Source organism: Oncorhynchus mykiss, chromosome 18 (assembly GCF_057628025.1).
Source record: "Oncorhynchus mykiss isolate SJ-2025 chromosome 18, ASM5762802v1, whole genome shotgun sequence".
NCBI lineage: Eukaryota > Metazoa > Chordata > Actinopteri > Salmoniformes > Salmonidae > Oncorhynchus > Oncorhynchus mykiss.
Window position 1 is genome coordinate 48,706,406 of NC_143039.1, and position 18,438 is coordinate 48,724,843.

General features: G+C 41.6%; 1 protein-coding gene across 1 annotated transcript in view; it reads left to right on the forward strand.

Annotated features, from left to right (window-relative positions):
* enpp2l (ectonucleotide pyrophosphatase/phosphodiesterase 2-like) overlaps positions 1-18,438 on the forward strand; it is a 31,863-nt gene that overhangs the window by 3,455 nt on the left and 9,970 nt on the right. Inside the window, exons 5-23 of the mRNA XM_021572043.3 lie at positions 454-514; positions 778-875; positions 1,278-1,357; positions 1,571-1,690; positions 1,918-1,973; positions 2,505-2,570; positions 2,758-2,830; positions 3,178-3,286; positions 3,624-3,749; positions 3,889-3,920; positions 4,056-4,183; positions 5,682-5,766; positions 5,869-5,956; positions 6,106-6,275; positions 9,769-9,814; positions 11,203-11,342; positions 12,018-12,159; positions 12,378-12,455; positions 13,216-13,348. Coding sequence (XP_021427718.1) covers positions 454-514; positions 778-875; positions 1,278-1,357; positions 1,571-1,690; positions 1,918-1,973; positions 2,505-2,570; positions 2,758-2,830; positions 3,178-3,286; positions 3,624-3,749; positions 3,889-3,920; positions 4,056-4,183; positions 5,682-5,766; positions 5,869-5,956; positions 6,106-6,275; positions 9,769-9,814; positions 11,203-11,342; positions 12,018-12,159; positions 12,378-12,455; positions 13,216-13,348 — 1,831 coding nt within the window. The remainder of the gene's footprint in view (positions 1-453; positions 515-777; positions 876-1,277; positions 1,358-1,570; positions 1,691-1,917; positions 1,974-2,504; positions 2,571-2,757; positions 2,831-3,177; positions 3,287-3,623; positions 3,750-3,888; positions 3,921-4,055; positions 4,184-5,681; positions 5,767-5,868; positions 5,957-6,105; positions 6,276-9,768; positions 9,815-11,202; positions 11,343-12,017; positions 12,160-12,377; positions 12,456-13,215; positions 13,349-18,438) is intronic.

The following is an 18,438-nucleotide window of genomic DNA, read 5'->3' on the forward strand; positions in this document are numbered from 1 at the left end:
CTTTTGTTGTTTACACTACAATGAACCTATAAAACGTTGTGAGTCTCTTATATACATAGTAACTTATCACATTCTACACCAGGGGTATTCAACTCTTACACTCGTGGTCCAGGGTCTGCTGGTTTTCTGTTTCTACCTAATAGTTAATGGCACCCACCTGGTGTCCCAGGTCTAAATCAGTCCCTGATTAAAGGGCAACAGTGAAAAAGACGCAGTGAAACTGGCTTCGAGGTCCCGAGTTGAGTTTGAGGGTTCTACATTGCATACATGTTTTCTATTCTTCTCGCACTCTGACAAGCTTTGATCATCCAAATACTTTCAAAATTAAGAAGGGAAACTTTGCAACAAGCAGTGTGAGGGAAATTCTTCTTCTGAATCAAATTCCAATGCACCGGCAACAGACTTTTGCAGACTTGCGCTAGACTTTAACTTTTCAAATTCTCCTATTTGCAGGAGACACTAAATGGGTGGACGATGAGTGTGAGGAGATCACAGGCCCTGAATGTCCTGCAGGGTAAGTTTGAATCAAAAACTCAATAAACGTTAATGATTTTGTCCTCAGAAACAGCGACAGTGGCTTTATGGTCTGGGGGAAAGGGGCAGCAGCACAGCAGTCGCCTCCAACTTGGACTGGAACCAGTAGCCCGGTGGACACCTTTTGACCTAACACTACAAGGCCATATGGTTCCCATATCATTTGTGTAAACTAAACAAGTGACATCCCATCAACAGTTAATTTTCCATGACAGCTTTTGAGTATTTGGTCCTTATTCCCAGTTTTATCCGTCCTCCTCTGATCATGCTGTCGGTGGATGGGTTCCGGGACTCCTACATGAAGAAAGGCAAAGCGGTGATCCCCAACATGGAGAAACTGAGTAAGTCACTCCCACTTACACCCTGACACTAGATAGGCCATAGTGTAGCTATACTGTTGTTGAAGGCAGACAAAGTCAGGAACCCAAGCGACTTAGTTACATATCAATCAAATGTATTTGATAAATTTCAGCAGTTGTCACAAAGTGCCTTACAGATACCCAGCCTAAAACCCCCAAAGAGCAAGCAATGCACAGTGGCTCGGAAAAACTCCCTAGAAGGCATAAGGGTCTCTAGGAATAAAACAACATTCTCCTCTCCTCTCCTCTACGCTACTATTAGATTTTAGACCCGGAATGGATGAGTTGAAGTGAGGTGCTTTCACTTTAGATTTCATGCAGTGTGATGAATGATTCTAGGCTACTGATAATATATTGATTATTTGCTCATTTCTTTCCATATAGGAACATGTGGCACTCATGCACCCTACATGCGACCAGTGTACCCCTCCAAAACTTTCCCCAATTTGTATACTCTTGCCACGGTATGGTTACTTATTCCGATGCATGTCCACATGAATATACCATTGTTTTATTGAAACTTGAAATAAAATGCGTTTTCAATTAGATGGATCCCAATTCATATACATTGTAACAACATGTTACATTATGCATTATAATAACATTGTAACAACTTTTATACAGATCTTCGTCAATTATGTTTCGCTGGTATATCTATGAGTTGTGATGTTTTCAAGGGGCTATATCCCGAGTCTCATGGAATAGTGGGCAACTCCATGCATGACCCCGTGTTTGACGCCAACTTCAGCCTGAGGGGGAGGGAGAAACTGAACCACCGCTGGTGGGGTGGCCAACCTGTAAGTGCACAGACACTGTCCATTTCTTCACGCTTACACACTTTTTAAACACTAAAGGTTTGCAGAATCACAATGACATTTCTAATGTAAGATTGTAACTTGAAGCAGCATCAAGTGGTTAGGAATGGATAAGATAATAAATGAATGTTTTTTTTTTTTTTTGCATACTGTATGCCTCGTGTTTTATATCTGTGCTTGGAACAATACCTGTTTCCGTGTATCTGTAGATCTGGATCACTGCAGAGAAGCAAGGGGTGAAGGCAGGAACCTTCTTCTGGCCATGGTGAGTTAACTTGGTCTCTTTGTCAATGGCTATTTTGACCGTTAACGACGGTGGCCTGTTAGAGCAAAATGACACAACAAATAATTGATCAGTTGATTAAAAAACCAAGACCATTCATTATTTATAAAACATTAATACTGAGTGGTGAAACTTAATATAAAGATGATAATAAGGGTCAATATAAATGCAAATAAGTTGTGATTTTACTGAAATAGTGCAAATCATTTGCACATCTATTAACTAATAATGACAAGGGGGCTGGTCCTTCCTGCGGCACATCCATACAAACAATGCCCCCCCACGCAATCAGACACATTGGCCATTGAGCTTCCAAAGCATGGTAGCCTAGAGCCCAGTTTGTTTTGATAGCGAGTTTCACTAATTAGCATAAACACATGTTAGACTGCCAGGCAAACACTTTGGTTGATATTTCTTTTAGCAAAATAATGTACCCTCATAACATGTAGTTATTCTAGAACTAAGTCATGAGATACTTGCAAGTATACTTGACTGACATGTCTGTCGTTGCAGGGTGATTCCACTGGAGAGGAGAATCCTGACCATCCTGCGTTGGCTTAGTCTTCCTGACGATGAGAGGTTAGATATTCTTCCGCAATGCTCATTAAATATGAACATCAATCTGCACCAACCTCACTTCCACCAATTTCCCCAAAATACTCAGAGATGGACTAAGCTACTCAGCCTTAATAGATAGGAGAATCAAGCTGCTGTACTGTACTGAATAGGTCAGAGGTTGAGCTGTGTGTCTGTGTGATATTTCTAGGCCCTATGTATACGCTGTCCACTCAGAGCAGCCCGACACATTCGGACACAGACTGGGACCCTTCAGCAACGAGGTGAGCTCCTTTGATTGGGCCAGACATAACCTCGTCCCCAGTCCCGAATTGGTTCGACAGAGAGAGAGCCGGCTGGTGGATGAGATTAGGCCAGAGATAGTTGATGGTTGCTATGGGGCGGGGTGGGTGTTGTGGGGGGAGGGGTTCACGTAAGAGCAACTCATCTTAAGGGGATAAAGAGCTAAATCATGTTGCGGTCTCTAACTTTGGTGATATTTACGCATTTTTACACATTAATACTGTAAATACAGGTCAAATGTTGTCATGAACCACAAATGACAAATTCCAGAGATTGTTGTTGAGGTATGGCTTACTGTAGTAACCTTTGTGTGTTTTGTGTGTTATAGTTGGACAACCCCCTGAGGGAGATTGATAATGTCATTGGTCAGCTGATGAACGGCCTGAAGCAGATGAACCTACACCGCTGTGTTAACATCATCGTCGTTGGAGACCATGGTATGGAACAACGGGCCACAAGGAGCCTATGTCTACTCTGGTTAACTGACCGAATAACACAAAAACATATTTCCCTGATGTCTTGATAACAGTGTGAAAAAATACAGATTTGCCTTGTTGTAATCTTGTTATTTGATGTCTGCAACCAGAAAAGTTATTGTGAAGTCCCATGTTGACTTTTGTTCCATGGGAAATGTTTACTAACCTTGGTTTATGCGTAAGGCCGTCATTGTAAATAAGAATTTGTTCTTAACTGACTTACCTAGTTAAATAAAATTTTAATTATTTTTTGATTAAATAAATTACATAAAAATAACTTGTCTCTTTCTGCCCCTAGGAATGGAGGAGGCCCACTGTGAAAGGACTGAGTTCCTCAGTACCTATCCTGTGAACGTGGACGAGATCAATCTGATCCCTGGATCTCTTGGGAGAATCCGGGCCCGGGATCCCAAGTCAACCACCTGTGAGTTACACAGTACTGTAAGAGAATGGACATAGCTGGATAGATGTGTGACCTAGAATGTGTTCATGCACCTTTCTTTCTTTCTAGTACATATTTTCCTATATAGCTGTTTTACTTTTTTATGTTTACAATTTTTCAGACGACCCAAAAGTAGTTGTGGCAAATCTTACAGTAAGTACACATGAAACATTTACGAAACAAAACAATTATTATGTTTTTGTTAGTTATTTTGCTGGCTGTGTAGAACTTACTGTAAGTCATCTACATGAGCGATCACGGAGTCCATGTAATGACCTTGTTTTACAGTGTAAAATGCCAACCCAGCACTTTAAGCCTTACTTGAAACAACACCTCCCAAAACGGCTTCACTACGCCAACAACCGCAGAATTGAGGATGTCCACTTACTCATGGAGAGAAAGTGGCACATTGCCAAGTATTGTATTTTTCTACACTACTAGTACTATCAAGTCAACTAAACTCAGCAAAAAAAGAAACATCCTCTCACTGTCAACTGCGTTTATTTTCAGCAAACTTAACATGTGTAAATATTTGTATGAACATAACGAGTTTCCACAACTGAGACTAACTGAATAAGTTCCACAGACATATGACTAACATAAATTGAATAATGTGTCCCTGAACAAAGGGGGGTTCAAAATCAAAACTAACAGTCAGTATCTGGTGTGGCCACCAGCTGCAACAAGCTCACCCTCTGATCCAACAGGTCCCAGACGTGCACAATGGGATTGAGATTCGGGCTCTGGCTCGCTGGCCATGGCAGAACACTGACATTCCTATCTTACAGGAAATCACGCACAGAATGAGCAGTATGACTGGTGGCATTGTCATGCTGGAGGGTCATGTCAGGATGAGCCTGCAGGAAGGGTACCACATGACGGAGGAGGATGTCTTCCCTTTAACGCACAGCATTGAGATTCCCTGCAATGACAACAAGCTCAGTCCGATGATGCTGTGACACACCGCCCCAGACCATGACGGACCCTCCACCTCCAAATCGATCCCGCTCCAGAGTACAGGCCTCGGTGTAACGCTCATTCCTTTGACGATAAACGCGAATCCGACCATCACCCCTGGTGAGACAAAACCGCGACTCGTTAGTAAAGAGCACTTTTTTGCCAGTCCTGTCTGGTCCAGCGATGGTGGGTTTGTGCCCATAGGCAAAGTTGTTGCCGGTGATATCTGGTGAGGACTTGCCTTACAACAGGCCTACAAGCCCTCAGTCCAGCCTCTCTCAGCCTATTGCGGACAGTCTGAGCACTGATAGAGGGATTGTGCATTCCTGGGGTAACTTGGGCAGTTGTTGTTGCCATCCTGTACCTGTCCCGCAAGTGTGATGTTCAGATGTACCAATCCTGTGCAAGTGTTTTTACACGTGGTCTGCCACTGCGAGGACGATCAGCTGTCCATCATGTCTCTCTGTAGCGCTGTCTTCTGCGCCTCACAGTACGGACATTGCAATTTATTGCCCTGGTCATATCTGCAGTCCTCATGCCTCCTTGCAGCATGCCTAAGGCACGTTCACGCAGATGAGCAGGGACCCTGGGCGTCTTTCTTTTGGTGTTTTTCAGAGTTAGTAGAAAGGCCTCTTTAGTGTCCTAAGTTTTTTATAGCTGTGACCTTAATTGCCTACTGTCTGTAAGCTGTTAGTGTCTTAACGACCGTTCCACAAGTGCATGTTCATTAATTATTTATGGTTCATTGAACAAGCATGGGAAGCAGTGTTTAAACCCTTTACAATGAAGATCTGTGTTATTTGTTATTTGTATTTTTACGAATTATCTTTGAAAGACAGGGTCCTGAAAAAGGAACATTTCTTTTTTGCTGAGTTTAGATTAATTTAAAAAGTGGAATTTGGGGACAAATTGGCATTTGTCTAATGCTTTTTATTTTGTATATTCTATGTGATGCAGGAAAGTGCCTGAAAACAGGAGGAATCCTGGGAGATGTGGTTTCTTTGGTGACCACGGATTTGACAATAAGATCACCAGTATGCGGGTAAACCACTTAAATCAAAATTATATAATTGTAACATTTTCCAGATATCATATTCTTAGCTGCTTGTGTTTACATTGTTTCCAATGTTTGTTCCCTGTATAGACAATATTTTTGGGCTACGGACCAAGCTTTATGTTCCAGACAAAAGTGGCAGAATTTGAAAGTATTGAGTTGTACAATGTCATGTGCGGTACGATTTCTTTCTTTACTTAATTGCTATTAAGAGCTTATTCCTTGGCACCAGATTTTTACAATAAATATTTCATAACTAGGAAATTGAACGTTTCAGTGGAAACTTTGTTCCATACTAAATCAATCTCATATGCCCTTCTTTCTCAGACCTCCTGGGCTTGACCCCTGCCCCGAACAATGGAACCCATGGCAGTCTGAATGACATGCTGAAAGCCCCTCCTTTCACACCCACCATGCCAGAGGAAGTGACCCCTCCCACCAGCTCTGACACATCCTCTGCCACAACCTACGACCTGGGATGTAGCTGTGACAATGAGGTCAGTGGGGAGGTCATGAGTGGGAACCAACTCAAAGAGTTTTGTTGAGTAACAGGGTCAGGGTCCATTCCTTTTTAAACCCCTAAGGTTGATGTCCGATGAATGCAAGTATATATGGAGACTGTTTAGTGTCACTTAACCCTAATTGCCGCTGTAAGTTGCTCTGGATAAGAGCGTCTGCTAAATGTAAATATAGGACAGACACTTCAGAACAAACTTTTTTGATTTTTGTAGGGGGGACGATCTGCTGTTCCATGTAGGGAATCTGTTATTCAATGTGTTTGTATTGGTCCCATGATTCATGAGCTGAAATAAAATATCCCAGAAATTGTCCATACGCACAAAAAAAGTATTTATAAAAAATAAAATAAAAATCACACATTTGTTTACATCCAACTGTGAGCATTTCACCTTTGCCAAGATAATCCATCCACCTCACAGGTATGGCATATGAAGAAAGCTGATTAACTTCTTACGGATAAAGTCCCGTTAACGGGATCGATTTGACAACAGCCAGTGAAAGTGCAGGGCGCCAAATTCAAATAACAGAAATCTCATAATTACAATTCCTCAAATATACAAGTATTATACACCATTTTAAAGATAAACTTGTTGTTAATCGCACCACAGTGTCCGATTCCAAAAAGGCTTTACGACGAAAGCATACCATGCGATTATGTTAGGTCAGCACCTAGTCACAGAAAAACACAGCCATTTTTCCAGCCAAAGAGAGGAGTCACAAAAAGCAGAAATAGAGATCAAATTAATCACTAACCTTTGATGATCTTTGTCAGATGACACTCATAGGACTTCATGTTACACAATACATGTATGTTTTGTTCGCTAAAGTTCATATTTATATCCAAAAATCTCAGTTTACATTGGCGCGTTATGTTCAGTAATGTTTTGCTTCCAAAACATCCGGTGATTTTGCAGAGAGCCACGTCAATTTACAGAAATACTCATCATGTAACGGCTCTCGTCAGAATGAGGATCAGACCAAAGCGCAGCTTGGTAAGTGTTCATGATTTTTATTTATCAAAACACTCAAACAAAATAACAAAGTGAAAGACGAACAGTTCTGCAAAGAAAATAAACTATACAGAAAACAACTACCCACAAAACCAAAACGAAAAAGGACAACTTATATATGATCCACAATCAGAGACAACAATAGACAGCTGCCTCTGATTGGGAACCACACCAACATAGAAATAAAGAAACTAGAATGCCCACCCTAGTCACACCCTGGCCTAACCAAAATAGAGAATAAAAACCTCTCCATGGCAGGGCGTGACACATCATAAATGTTGATGAAAATATAAGTGTTATACATGGAATTAAAGATATACTTTTCCTTAATGCAACCGCTGTGTCAGATTTCAAAAAAGGTTTACGGAAAAAGCACACCATGCAATAAACTGAGTACAGCGCTCAGGGACCAAAACAAGCCATACAGATACCCGCCATGTTGTGGAGTCAACGGAAGTTAGAAATAGCATTATAAATATTCACTTACCTTTGATGATCTTCATCGGAATGCACTCCCAGGAATCCCAGTTCCACAATAAATGTTTGTTTTGTTCGATAAAGTCCATCATTTATGTCCAAATACCTCCTTTTTGTTCGTGCCTTTAGTTCACAAATCCAAATTCACGAGGTGCAGGCACTTAGTCCAGACGAAAAGTCAAAAAAGTTATATTACAGTTCGTAGAAACATGTCAAACGATGTATAGAATCAATCTTTAGGATGTTTTTAACATACATCTTCAATAATGTTTCAACAGGACAATTCCTTTCTCTTTAGAAATGAAAAGGAACACAGCTCACTCTCATGGCCACGCGCATGACTTAGCTCATGGAATTCTGCCAGACCCCTTAGTCAAACAGCTCTTATTTGCTCCCCCTTCACAGTAGAAGCCTGAAACAAGGTTCTAAAGACTGTTGACATCTAGTGAAAGCCTTAGGAAGTGCAATCGGACCACATTTACACTGTATCTTGGATAGGCAAAGAATTGAAAACCTACAATCTTCCCACTTCCTGGTTGGATTTTTTCTCAGGTTTTTGCCTGCCATATGAGTTCTATTATACTCACAGACATCATTCAAACTGTTTTAGAAGCTTCAGAGTGTTTTCTATCCGAATCTACTAATACCATGCATGCCTTAGCTTCTGGGCCTGAGTAGCAGGTAGTTTACTCTGGGCACCTTATTCATCCAAGCTACTCAATACTGCCCCCCAGCCATAAGAAGTTAAACAACCTGATCATTACACAGGTGCACCTTGTGCTGAGGACAATGCGACAGATGTCTCAAGTTTTGAGGGAGCATGCAAATAGCATGCTGACTGCAGGAATGTCCACCAGAGCTGTTGCCAGAGAATGTAATGTTAATTTCTCTACCAACTGTAACGATGTACTCTGAGAGTCGGGAAGCAAGTTCAGGGAGTGAAGGCATTTAATAAATAAACAAACATGAACAAAACAAGAAACACGAACAGCGCACCGACATGAAACAGATACAGAAACAATACCGCCTGGGGAAGGAACCAAAGGGAGTGACATAACTAGGGCAGGTAATCAAGGAGGTGATGAAGTCCAGGTGAGTGTCAATAAGCGCTGGTGTGCGTGACGATGATGACAGGTGTGCCTAATAATCAGCAGTCGTGTGACCTAGAGGCCAGAGGGGGAGTATACGTGACACCAAAGTCGTTTTAGAGAATTTGGCAGTACGTCCAACCGGCCTCACAACCACAGACCACTTGTAACCACTTCAGCCCAGGGCCTCCACATCCAGTTTCTTCACCTAAGGGATCATCTGAGACCAGCCACCTGGACAGCTGATGAACCTGTGGGTTTGCACAACTGGACAAACGGACATCCAACACAATTGTATTTTATCGTTGGGAATTTGAAAGCACAGAGATACCATGATGAGATCCTGGGGCCATTGTTGTGCCATTCATCCACCTCCATCACCTCATGTTTCAGCATGATAATGCGCGGCCTCATGTTGCAAGGATCTGTACACAATTCCTGGAAGCTGAACATGTCCCAGTTCTTCCATACTTACCAGACATGTCACCCATTGAGCACGTTTGGGATGCTCTGGATCAACGTGTACGACAGCATTTTCCAGTTCCCACCAATATCCAGCAACTTCACACAGCCACATTCAACAGCCTGATCCACTCTATGCGAAAGAGATGTGTTGTGCCGCTTGAGGCAAACGGTGGTTTTCTAATCCACGCCTCTACCTTTTTTTTAAGGTGTCTGTGACCAACAGATGCATATCTGTATTCCTAGTCATGTGAAATCCACAGATTTCATGAATTTATTTAAATTGACTGATTTCCTTATATGAACTGTAACTCTGTACAATCTTTGAAATTGTTGCATGTTGCATTTTTATTTTTGTTCAATGTATATAACACACAGGGAAATCACGCTTTTGACTGCACTGGTACTTTAAGGTCTCTGTTCCTCTGTTACAGAACAAAGTGGAGGAGAACAATCAGAGATTCAGCCCAGACGTAGATGGTAAGTGTCAATCTTATTTTTTCGGTTACAGTTTATTTAAAGTGTTTTTTTTTTTTTGTGTGTACTTATTTTCCACTTACCTAGGGTGTTATGAAGTAATCCAAATAATTTAAACGTTTGTTTGCTGGTTATTTACCAACTTCCAGAATCTCCAGGCTAACAGTTTTTGAAAATGTGAAAGATTGTATCAGTTAGCGGTGCATTCAAAGGTATTACAACTGGCCTAGTCTCTCGTGACAAGATATGACATGAAACGGCAAAAATGCTAATATCGGTAATATTGATCCGTGTTTTTTTTAACACTAATGACCAGGTAAACCAAACAAAAGCATTGTTTGCTGTCTTACCTTGTCCATATACTGCTCACGGGGAAACTGTAATTTTGTAATTTGGGTGAACTCTTTTTAAACTCACACCCTGACTTTCCCAATTACTGAGTGACTAGGAGCTTAGCAACCTTCTGACAGGTAACCTGTTGCACTGTGTAGCTTAGCAGCTTTGTTTCCTCACTCACACGTCTGCTACTGGGATTGTTCTTGTGTCCTCTGTATCCCAAACACTCTCGAATCCCCATAGCCAGCTGCGCCACCATAATTCAAGCAATTCCATGCTGCTGGTGGTGGTATTTCAAGCTGAGTGAACTTTACCATCTCAACTCGGTTACACTCGCCCCTCTCAGTCCACAGCCACCCCAGCCTTTGAAATTAACGCACTGCAGATCCAGGGCACGGCGCCACTGTAACAGGCGGCATGCTACTTGCTTAACAGCTTTGCTTCCTAGCTAACAAGTCCACTACTGAAAGGGATTGATCTTGCGTACTTTGTCTCACAAATACACGTGCCCTCTTGAAACACCTTAGCCAGCTGAGCCACCGAAAAGCAATTCAATGGCACAGGTGGTGGTATTTCAAGCTGAAGAGTGAGCTTTACCAACTCGGTTGTACCATGACAACGTGAATGTGGTTGGTCGAGAACCCGTAGTGCAGAGCGTTACACATTGTACACACTCCTGAGTTACTCCAGCCAGCTCCAACGCCTTATCCCCATGCTTTTGAATACACTAACTTATGCTAATGCTAATCCTAATGCTAATGCCCTAACTGATACAATTAGTTTCCACTAGCATTGCTACATCCCCCAAAAACACTAGCCAGGGGAATCTGGACCTTCTATTGAACCAGCTAAAGAACTTAGAACTTAGAATGAAACAACACTCAGGTAAGTCGAAAGATTAAAAATAAAAATAAACTATCCAGTTTGCAATATTTAGACAATATTAAAATACTATATTGTCACATAGCCTGCTGTAGAATTCAAAAACAAAATGACTGATTTTGAGCCAAGGTTAACTACTGCCCTACTTGCTTGATTAACTGGTATTTTCACAGACGCCACACACCTACCCTTCGGTCGACCAGCGGTTCTTTTCCAAACGACGTATAGCCTCCTCCTCCACAGTGACTTCATCAGTGGATACAGCCAGGAGCTCTCCATGCCCCTATGGACGTCATTCACAGTGCCCAAACAAGTAGGCTATTCATCACATGGAACACAACAAACTAGTAGTAGTAATTTAAGTCGATCCATATGATTTGAGAGCTTGTCCTCAGACCTGGGTCATGTTGAGTCGTTGATCAGTGGTTGCTGAACGGTTTTTGAATTGTGACCCACATAATGCTTTTCTAGTTTTCTTACCCACAGAATAGACACACAAAAAAAGATAATAGTTACAGCCCAGGCTTTGGTCAGGGACTGGCTATGACCTACCAGTCGGCCCAGAGCCACCATTTGGGAAGCATTAGGTCATATCTTTCCAAAGCTCTTTTGAAATGTCTCTGTTTACTTGAGTGGTTGCAAGGAGTAGCATGTGTGAAAACAATTAGTACTCCTGTTGGGAGATTGTAAATGTTATTTTGGTCTTTGACTCAACTGATTAATTGCATTTTGTATTAAAATGAGCCTGGTTTTGTTTTATTGGGGGGAGAGAATCTGTATAGGTACTTGCGTAACACTAACCTAACAGAACCCTACACAGACCCAGACACTATACAGCATACAAATACCAACTAATGACATGGCCCCAATCACATACAGCAACACTGTATTGGCTGTTTGTTAACACTGGCTGTTTGTGTACCGGTTCTCTCTCGTTTGGCGATGGGATTTCACTATGTGTTACCAATGACAACATATTCCCTTCCAGGAAGAAGTCATGCCCCTCCCTGAGCCTGAGCCAGTGATTGAGTGTGTGAGAGCAGACATGCGGATCGCTCTAGAACACAGCCAGGCCTGCACCACCTACAGCCAGGACACCGATGGCTCCTATGGCTTCCTCTATCCACCAGGTGGGTTGCACACTTGCCCACTCTTGGTCATGTTCATTAAGGCACACTGAAGCAAAACAAGCATTTCTTATTGGAGTTCAGATAGTACCTCCTTTTTCAATCCGTTTTGTGCTTAATGAAGACGACCCTGGTTTTGTGGCGTTACATGATGTGCAGGCTTTTGTTCCAGGCCTAAATGGGAGGTAAATGAAAGTCTATATTTGTATTTTCTATGCTAGAGCTGGCCATGTCTTCTGAATCAAAATATGATGCATCACTGATCACGAACACTGTTCCCATGTACCCTGCGTTCAAAAGTGAGTATTCATTCATTTCTATCTACTTATATCAATTGTAATAAATCTGTCACTGCGTTTTGTTAAGAAGGTTGATGTTATGCTGTAGGTTCTCAAAGGAGATCCTTGTTGCTCACTTTCTGTTTTCCTCTGGTAGATGCTTCCTTCCAAAGCTTTTACGGTTATCAATCACATCATATATAGTACATGTGGGCCTCTGGACTCTTGTGCTGCGTTTTTGCTTGGACTGCGAGGGAGAGGTGGGAGGCTAGTTGGAAGAACTCAGGGTCTGGGAGAGAATGAACAGGCTGACACCCCATTGTCCCCCCCCCCCCCCCCCCCCCCACACACACACACACACACAAAGAGAGCCTCAGTCTAGGCCAGTGAAGCCTGGTGTGGTGAAAGACTAGAAAAGGATGTGAAGGTCAGTTCCCCTGTCTGGGGACTTTTAGTGTGGGGCATGACTTTTTCTTCCTCTTGAAGGAATTAGCATCAAGATCAGAACAGCAGCCTTTGGCTTTTGGAATGCTTAGAAGGTACCCTGTCATGATTCAAATGGTGCAATAACACATTAATAACATGTATTCACAAAATGCTATACACAAATGCAGTATAGAGAGCATTTTCCTTAGGTTGGCTATAAGCATTCATTTCAGTTCATGACCTAAATGCATTCATGCAACAAGTAATTTACACATAATGTTGCAGAACATTTGATTTGGTTCTCCAATTGTTGATTGTCTTATTCCCTTGTTCTCTTTTCCCTTCAACTCTGCAGAAGTATGGAGGTACCTCCAGGGGACTCTTCTCAAGCGCTACGCAGAGGAGAATAACGGCATAAACGTGGTCACCGGTCCCATCTTTGACAACAACTACGATGGCCACCGGGACACCACAGTGAAAATCAAAGAGTAAGGACTCAGACACAACAATAGCGTTTGCTGGCCGAGAGTACTTAGCACATCTGAAAGTAATTTATGGACCGAGTGCGTTACCGATTTTACACCGATTTTACTTCTACAGCGGGTAGTCCCTAAAACACAGCATGTTGAACGATCGGCAGATGACCGCTATATCCACATTTGGTGCGTTGTGTGCAAGCTATAACGGTGACAGGTAGTGAAAATTTGTAATGGTGTTACATTGGATAAAAGTGGAGACTCAGAGCTAGAAATTGTATATTGTACACTGCAGTTTTTTATTTAAACTTTATTTAACTAGGCAAGTCAGTTAAAAACAAATTCTTATTTACAATGATGGCCTACCAGGGAACAGTGGGTTAACTGCCTTGTTTAGGGGCAGAACAACATATTTTTACCTTGTCAGCTTGGGGATTCGATCCAGCAACCTTTCGTTTAGGATACCTGCCGCAGTTGAGGAACAATGGGAACGTATTTCTGCTTGAAACTTGATAAACTTGTAACGCCACTTTTGAGAAAATGACACTTGAAAGTTTTGCTACACCTAATGGAGAGCTCTTCTTTGTCTACACCCATTCAGCATCGTTCACACCCTCTTAAGCCTTAGCCCCACCCATCTATTTAAGGATTCACATGTGTGGCCATGTGCTAAACTAAGTGAGTAGTTTAGTAAACAACCAAATATTTCTAGATTAAAGTGGTAAAAGTAGTAGCCTACAATAAGGAAAAACTCCAGGTAAAATCACACTTACCTATATCCCAATCTGACTTTGGTGCAGGTCATGTTGTTCTTCAATTGTCACGATCGTTTAGAGATGGATTGAACCAAGGTGCAGCGTGGTAGGCGAACATCTTACTTTATTAAAATGAACAACGAAAAACAACAAAATACAAAACAAACGTAAAGTTCTGCAGGCTACACAGCAACTATACAAAATCAAGATCCCACAAACTAAAGGTGGAAAAAGGCTGCCTAAGTATGATCCCCAATCAGAGACAACGATAGACAGCTGCCTAAGAAAGAGAAAAACTAGACTGCCCACCCAAATCACACCCCGACCTAACCAAATAGGCAAATAAAAAGGCTCTCTAAGGTCAGGGCGTGACATCAATGGTAAACACACACTATATCAAATAAAATCAAACGTTTATTTGTCACATGCACAGGATACAGAAGGTGTAAATAGTACAGTGAAATGGTTACTTACATATTGGCAATATCAAAAACAGAAAGTGTCCAGATTAAATGTTTTATACATTTTGTATAATTACTAGACGATGCTCACCCGACACACCATCTAAATTGATGGGTCATGTCAAGGAAATGCTATAACCACCCCCCGGCCACATCTAGCTAAGTGGAGGGGTCACTATTGTCTAGATATGTACACATGTTCATTAAATACAATAGATGGCCTTAATCACCCCTAGACACACCTGGCTAATTTGATGGATCATGTAATCATCTGGCAAAGTGGAGCCTTTTGTTTAGACATGGTGCTAGCTAGCTAGCCAAACAATGAATTGGCATAATCCCAATTCGTACTACTACCAATACAAACATTGTCATAGCTGTAGTATAAATCTGCAGGTAGCTAAAGCTAACAACTAGGTTCAATGTTAGCTAGCTAACATTAGGCTATAACTAGTAATGCAAATGGATTTCTGATTAGAATAATATTACTACACAGATGATACACGTAACGTTGGCTAGCGAGCCAGCAAGCTAACGTTCGCTAGCTAACGAACAGTACACTTTAACTTGCAAGGAAAATAACTTTCTGACAAAATGTATAATATCTGAAAATGTAGCTAGACTCTTACCCGTATAGATGGGTCAACGCTTCACAGCAGACTGGAACCATTTGAACTATGTTTTTGTTTGTAGCTACATCTTGTTTGGCCAGCGTTGTGTCAAATCACTCCGGTTCATACTGACAGTGGCGTGTGTCAATAGCACCTGCTAAAGTCAGTGCATCAATGTTGTTGAGAAAAGTAGCAAAATGTTTGTAGTTCTCGATGGCTAACGTTATATATTTCAAAATGACACTGTGGGGAGGACTATCAACACATACTGAACAGCTCACATTATAGACAGAAGCATGCTACATGGCAGACCAATCCAAACTCATCTCCCGGCATGTGCAGCCCAACCATTATCTCTGCCAATCTTGGCTAGCGGGAAGGTTCCTGACTTTTTCCGTGGCTAGACCAACTAGGCTCGTAATGTTACACTTTTATTCATATTTACGTATAGAATACACATTTGTTATGAAAGCACATGAAAGTATACATGTTCCAGGCATTTCTGACCAAAAACGCATTTTGATTAAAAAAAATACATGTTTCCATTCAAATGCCTCTCCTGTGAAGTAGTGAAGCGCGACATACGTTTAGTTTCCTGAAGCAAGTCTCATATCGCAGTATTATTTTGGGACGATATTATATCGATATTTGATTCCAAGTATTGATTTTGCTACTGTAGGTAGCGATAGGTAGCGCTAGCTGGCACTAGTCGGCTGTGCCTGCGCCAAAACTCCAGTATTTTTCCTCCTATAGTTTGTTCTCCGTCTTCTTTTTAAATAGTGAGCCCACATGTTTTCAGCCCTTTTAATTTCCTGACTGATCAAAACTTGTTTTCTCATGCTCTGTCTTTTCTCTCTAAAGCAGACATGGTGTTCAATATGTTCATAACATCAAATCGCAATAAAATCGCAGTATCAAATCCCGATACATATAGTATCTTGAGAATCGCAAAACATATTTTATTGGCACCTAAGTGTCGTGATAATATAGCATCGTGAGGTCCCTAGCAATTCCCAGCCCTAGTGACAGGTCAAGATGATACCCTTTGTAAGATGTTACAAACAAAGGGGATCATGTTTTGTGTTATTCTATTTTTATGCTCAAATAGTTATGGCTGTTCAATGGATTCATTTAGTTTTTTTTACTGGCTGGTACATTTAGCTATGATATCTCCTTTTACACAGTAGCGATGTGTGGGTAAAATCAATGGGGAAGCCAAGCCAGGCATATATTATTTTTTACAACCTGTGTTGTAACAATTGTTTGATTTCACTATAACCTGTTAGAAATGCATTTGTACAGCACCGTGATAGCCGATATAAGGCTGATAAACCATAGCCTACATCGTTTCACAGACAGTTCCAAAAGACAAGTGTCACACAATGGCGTAGTAAATTCAGACACATACATTTGTGTTTCATCACAGTTAAAACCCGGAGAGCAACTTCTGTCCTGTTTAAGTCCACAAAGATAATATTGCATGTAACAAACAGTTACATGACCTACACAGCATGGTCAAATGAAAGTTAAAGTTAGCTGTTAGCTGACCATCGGTTTGCTCGAATTATAATTACATCCTTACTAAAATGTTTCCGAAGCAGCAAGATTATAATAGCCTAATGGGAAATACAACTGCAATGCACTTCAACTTTGACATGTTGTAGGCTAACTTTAGGGAGAAGCCCCCCGGAATACTGATGTTAACTTGTGGTAACCCCAAGATGTGCATTAAAACAGACTCTGAGCAGTCTAAATATTGATTCAGGACCACGGAGAGTTACCGTAGTTTGCGGCCTCCGCTATCAGCACCTCAAGTTGGACAGTGCCTTTCTGGCGGAGGCAGCATCTCAACGAGCACATTCACATTGACTCATCACAATAATATATGCGAGTTAGAATAAACCTGTGCAGAATATATTCCCACAGTCCAGACTAGATAAATAGTTAAGTATTACCATCTCGTGGCGAAGATGGAAGCAAACATGAAATAAACTGAGCTAAAATAATGATTAACATGGTACAGAAATTGTAAGCATATAGACATTGATCCTCTTACAGCAAAGATGAAAACACAAACCATTTAAAAAACAACATTTCAACAACATCAAGTATATGCCTAGTCTAATACAATGGCAATTTAAAAACACTGTAAACTATTTAGTCCAATCAATCCGTGTGTGTGTGTGTGTGTGTGTGTGCAAAGAGAAAAACATGTTGACTCACCCTACTTGTTGACTCACCTTCCTCTCTTTCATGCTGGCAAAATGGTCAAGTACTCCACTGGACTTAAGTTCATGCAACACACGTTTCCACAGCTATTGTTTAGGCAGGTTTTAATCATTTTCAGATAGGAAAATGGCCTTTCAAATGGCCTTTCAGCTGTACTTGTAACAAGGGATGGTGATCATCAGTTTCAGGAGCTTGCATACCTTGGGTAAAGTGTTGGTCACGTCATTTTTCACGAGTGATTGCAGCAGCTCACCTGGTGGTTTGTGGAAGGCGGCATCGGCATAGACTACCTGCAGCAAATGTTTCAACCTCTGGTTGTCAAAGAAAGGGTACGTCTTGAACAGCTGTGTGAATACTCTTGTCAGGAAACCCCTCTTGCTTGGAGTCCTCGGGAAATGACCCATGATCAATAACACAGAAGAAGTTGAGGCTCTTCTTGTTAGCAAACCTCTGGGTCATGTGTAGTATGATTCCATAGAGTGTTTCAAAGTACAGTCGTTTGGTATCTGCCCAGGAAGCCTGGGTCATTGTCAGCGTTGTCCCGGTGGTTGAGTCCCTGTTCATAGTCATCCCAGCCACGACTGCTTCTTTTGCGTCTTTCATCTTCCATTCAACAGTCTGATCAGTGTTGTCATATATATCCTTTGAAACTTTGCATCACTTCTAATGGCTTTCAATGCATTCAGTGTACTACGGGTTGTACACAAGAATGTCTTACATCAAGAGATTTGCTCTACAGGGCCCGCAACAGCGGTTTTGTGAGTCCAAAAATGATGACAGCTTTGCACACTCTTGGCATTCTCTCAACCAGCTTCACCTGGAATGCTTTTCCAACAGTCTTGAAGGAGTTCCCACATATGCTGAGCACTTGTTGGCTGCTTTTCCTTCTCTCTGCGGTTCAACTCATCCCAAACCATCTCAAGTGGGTTGAGGTCAGGTGATTGTGGAGGCCAGGTCATCTGATGCAGCACTCCATCACTCTCCTTCTTGGACAAATAACCCTTACACAGCCTGGAGGTGTGTTGGGTCATTGCCCTGTTGAAAAA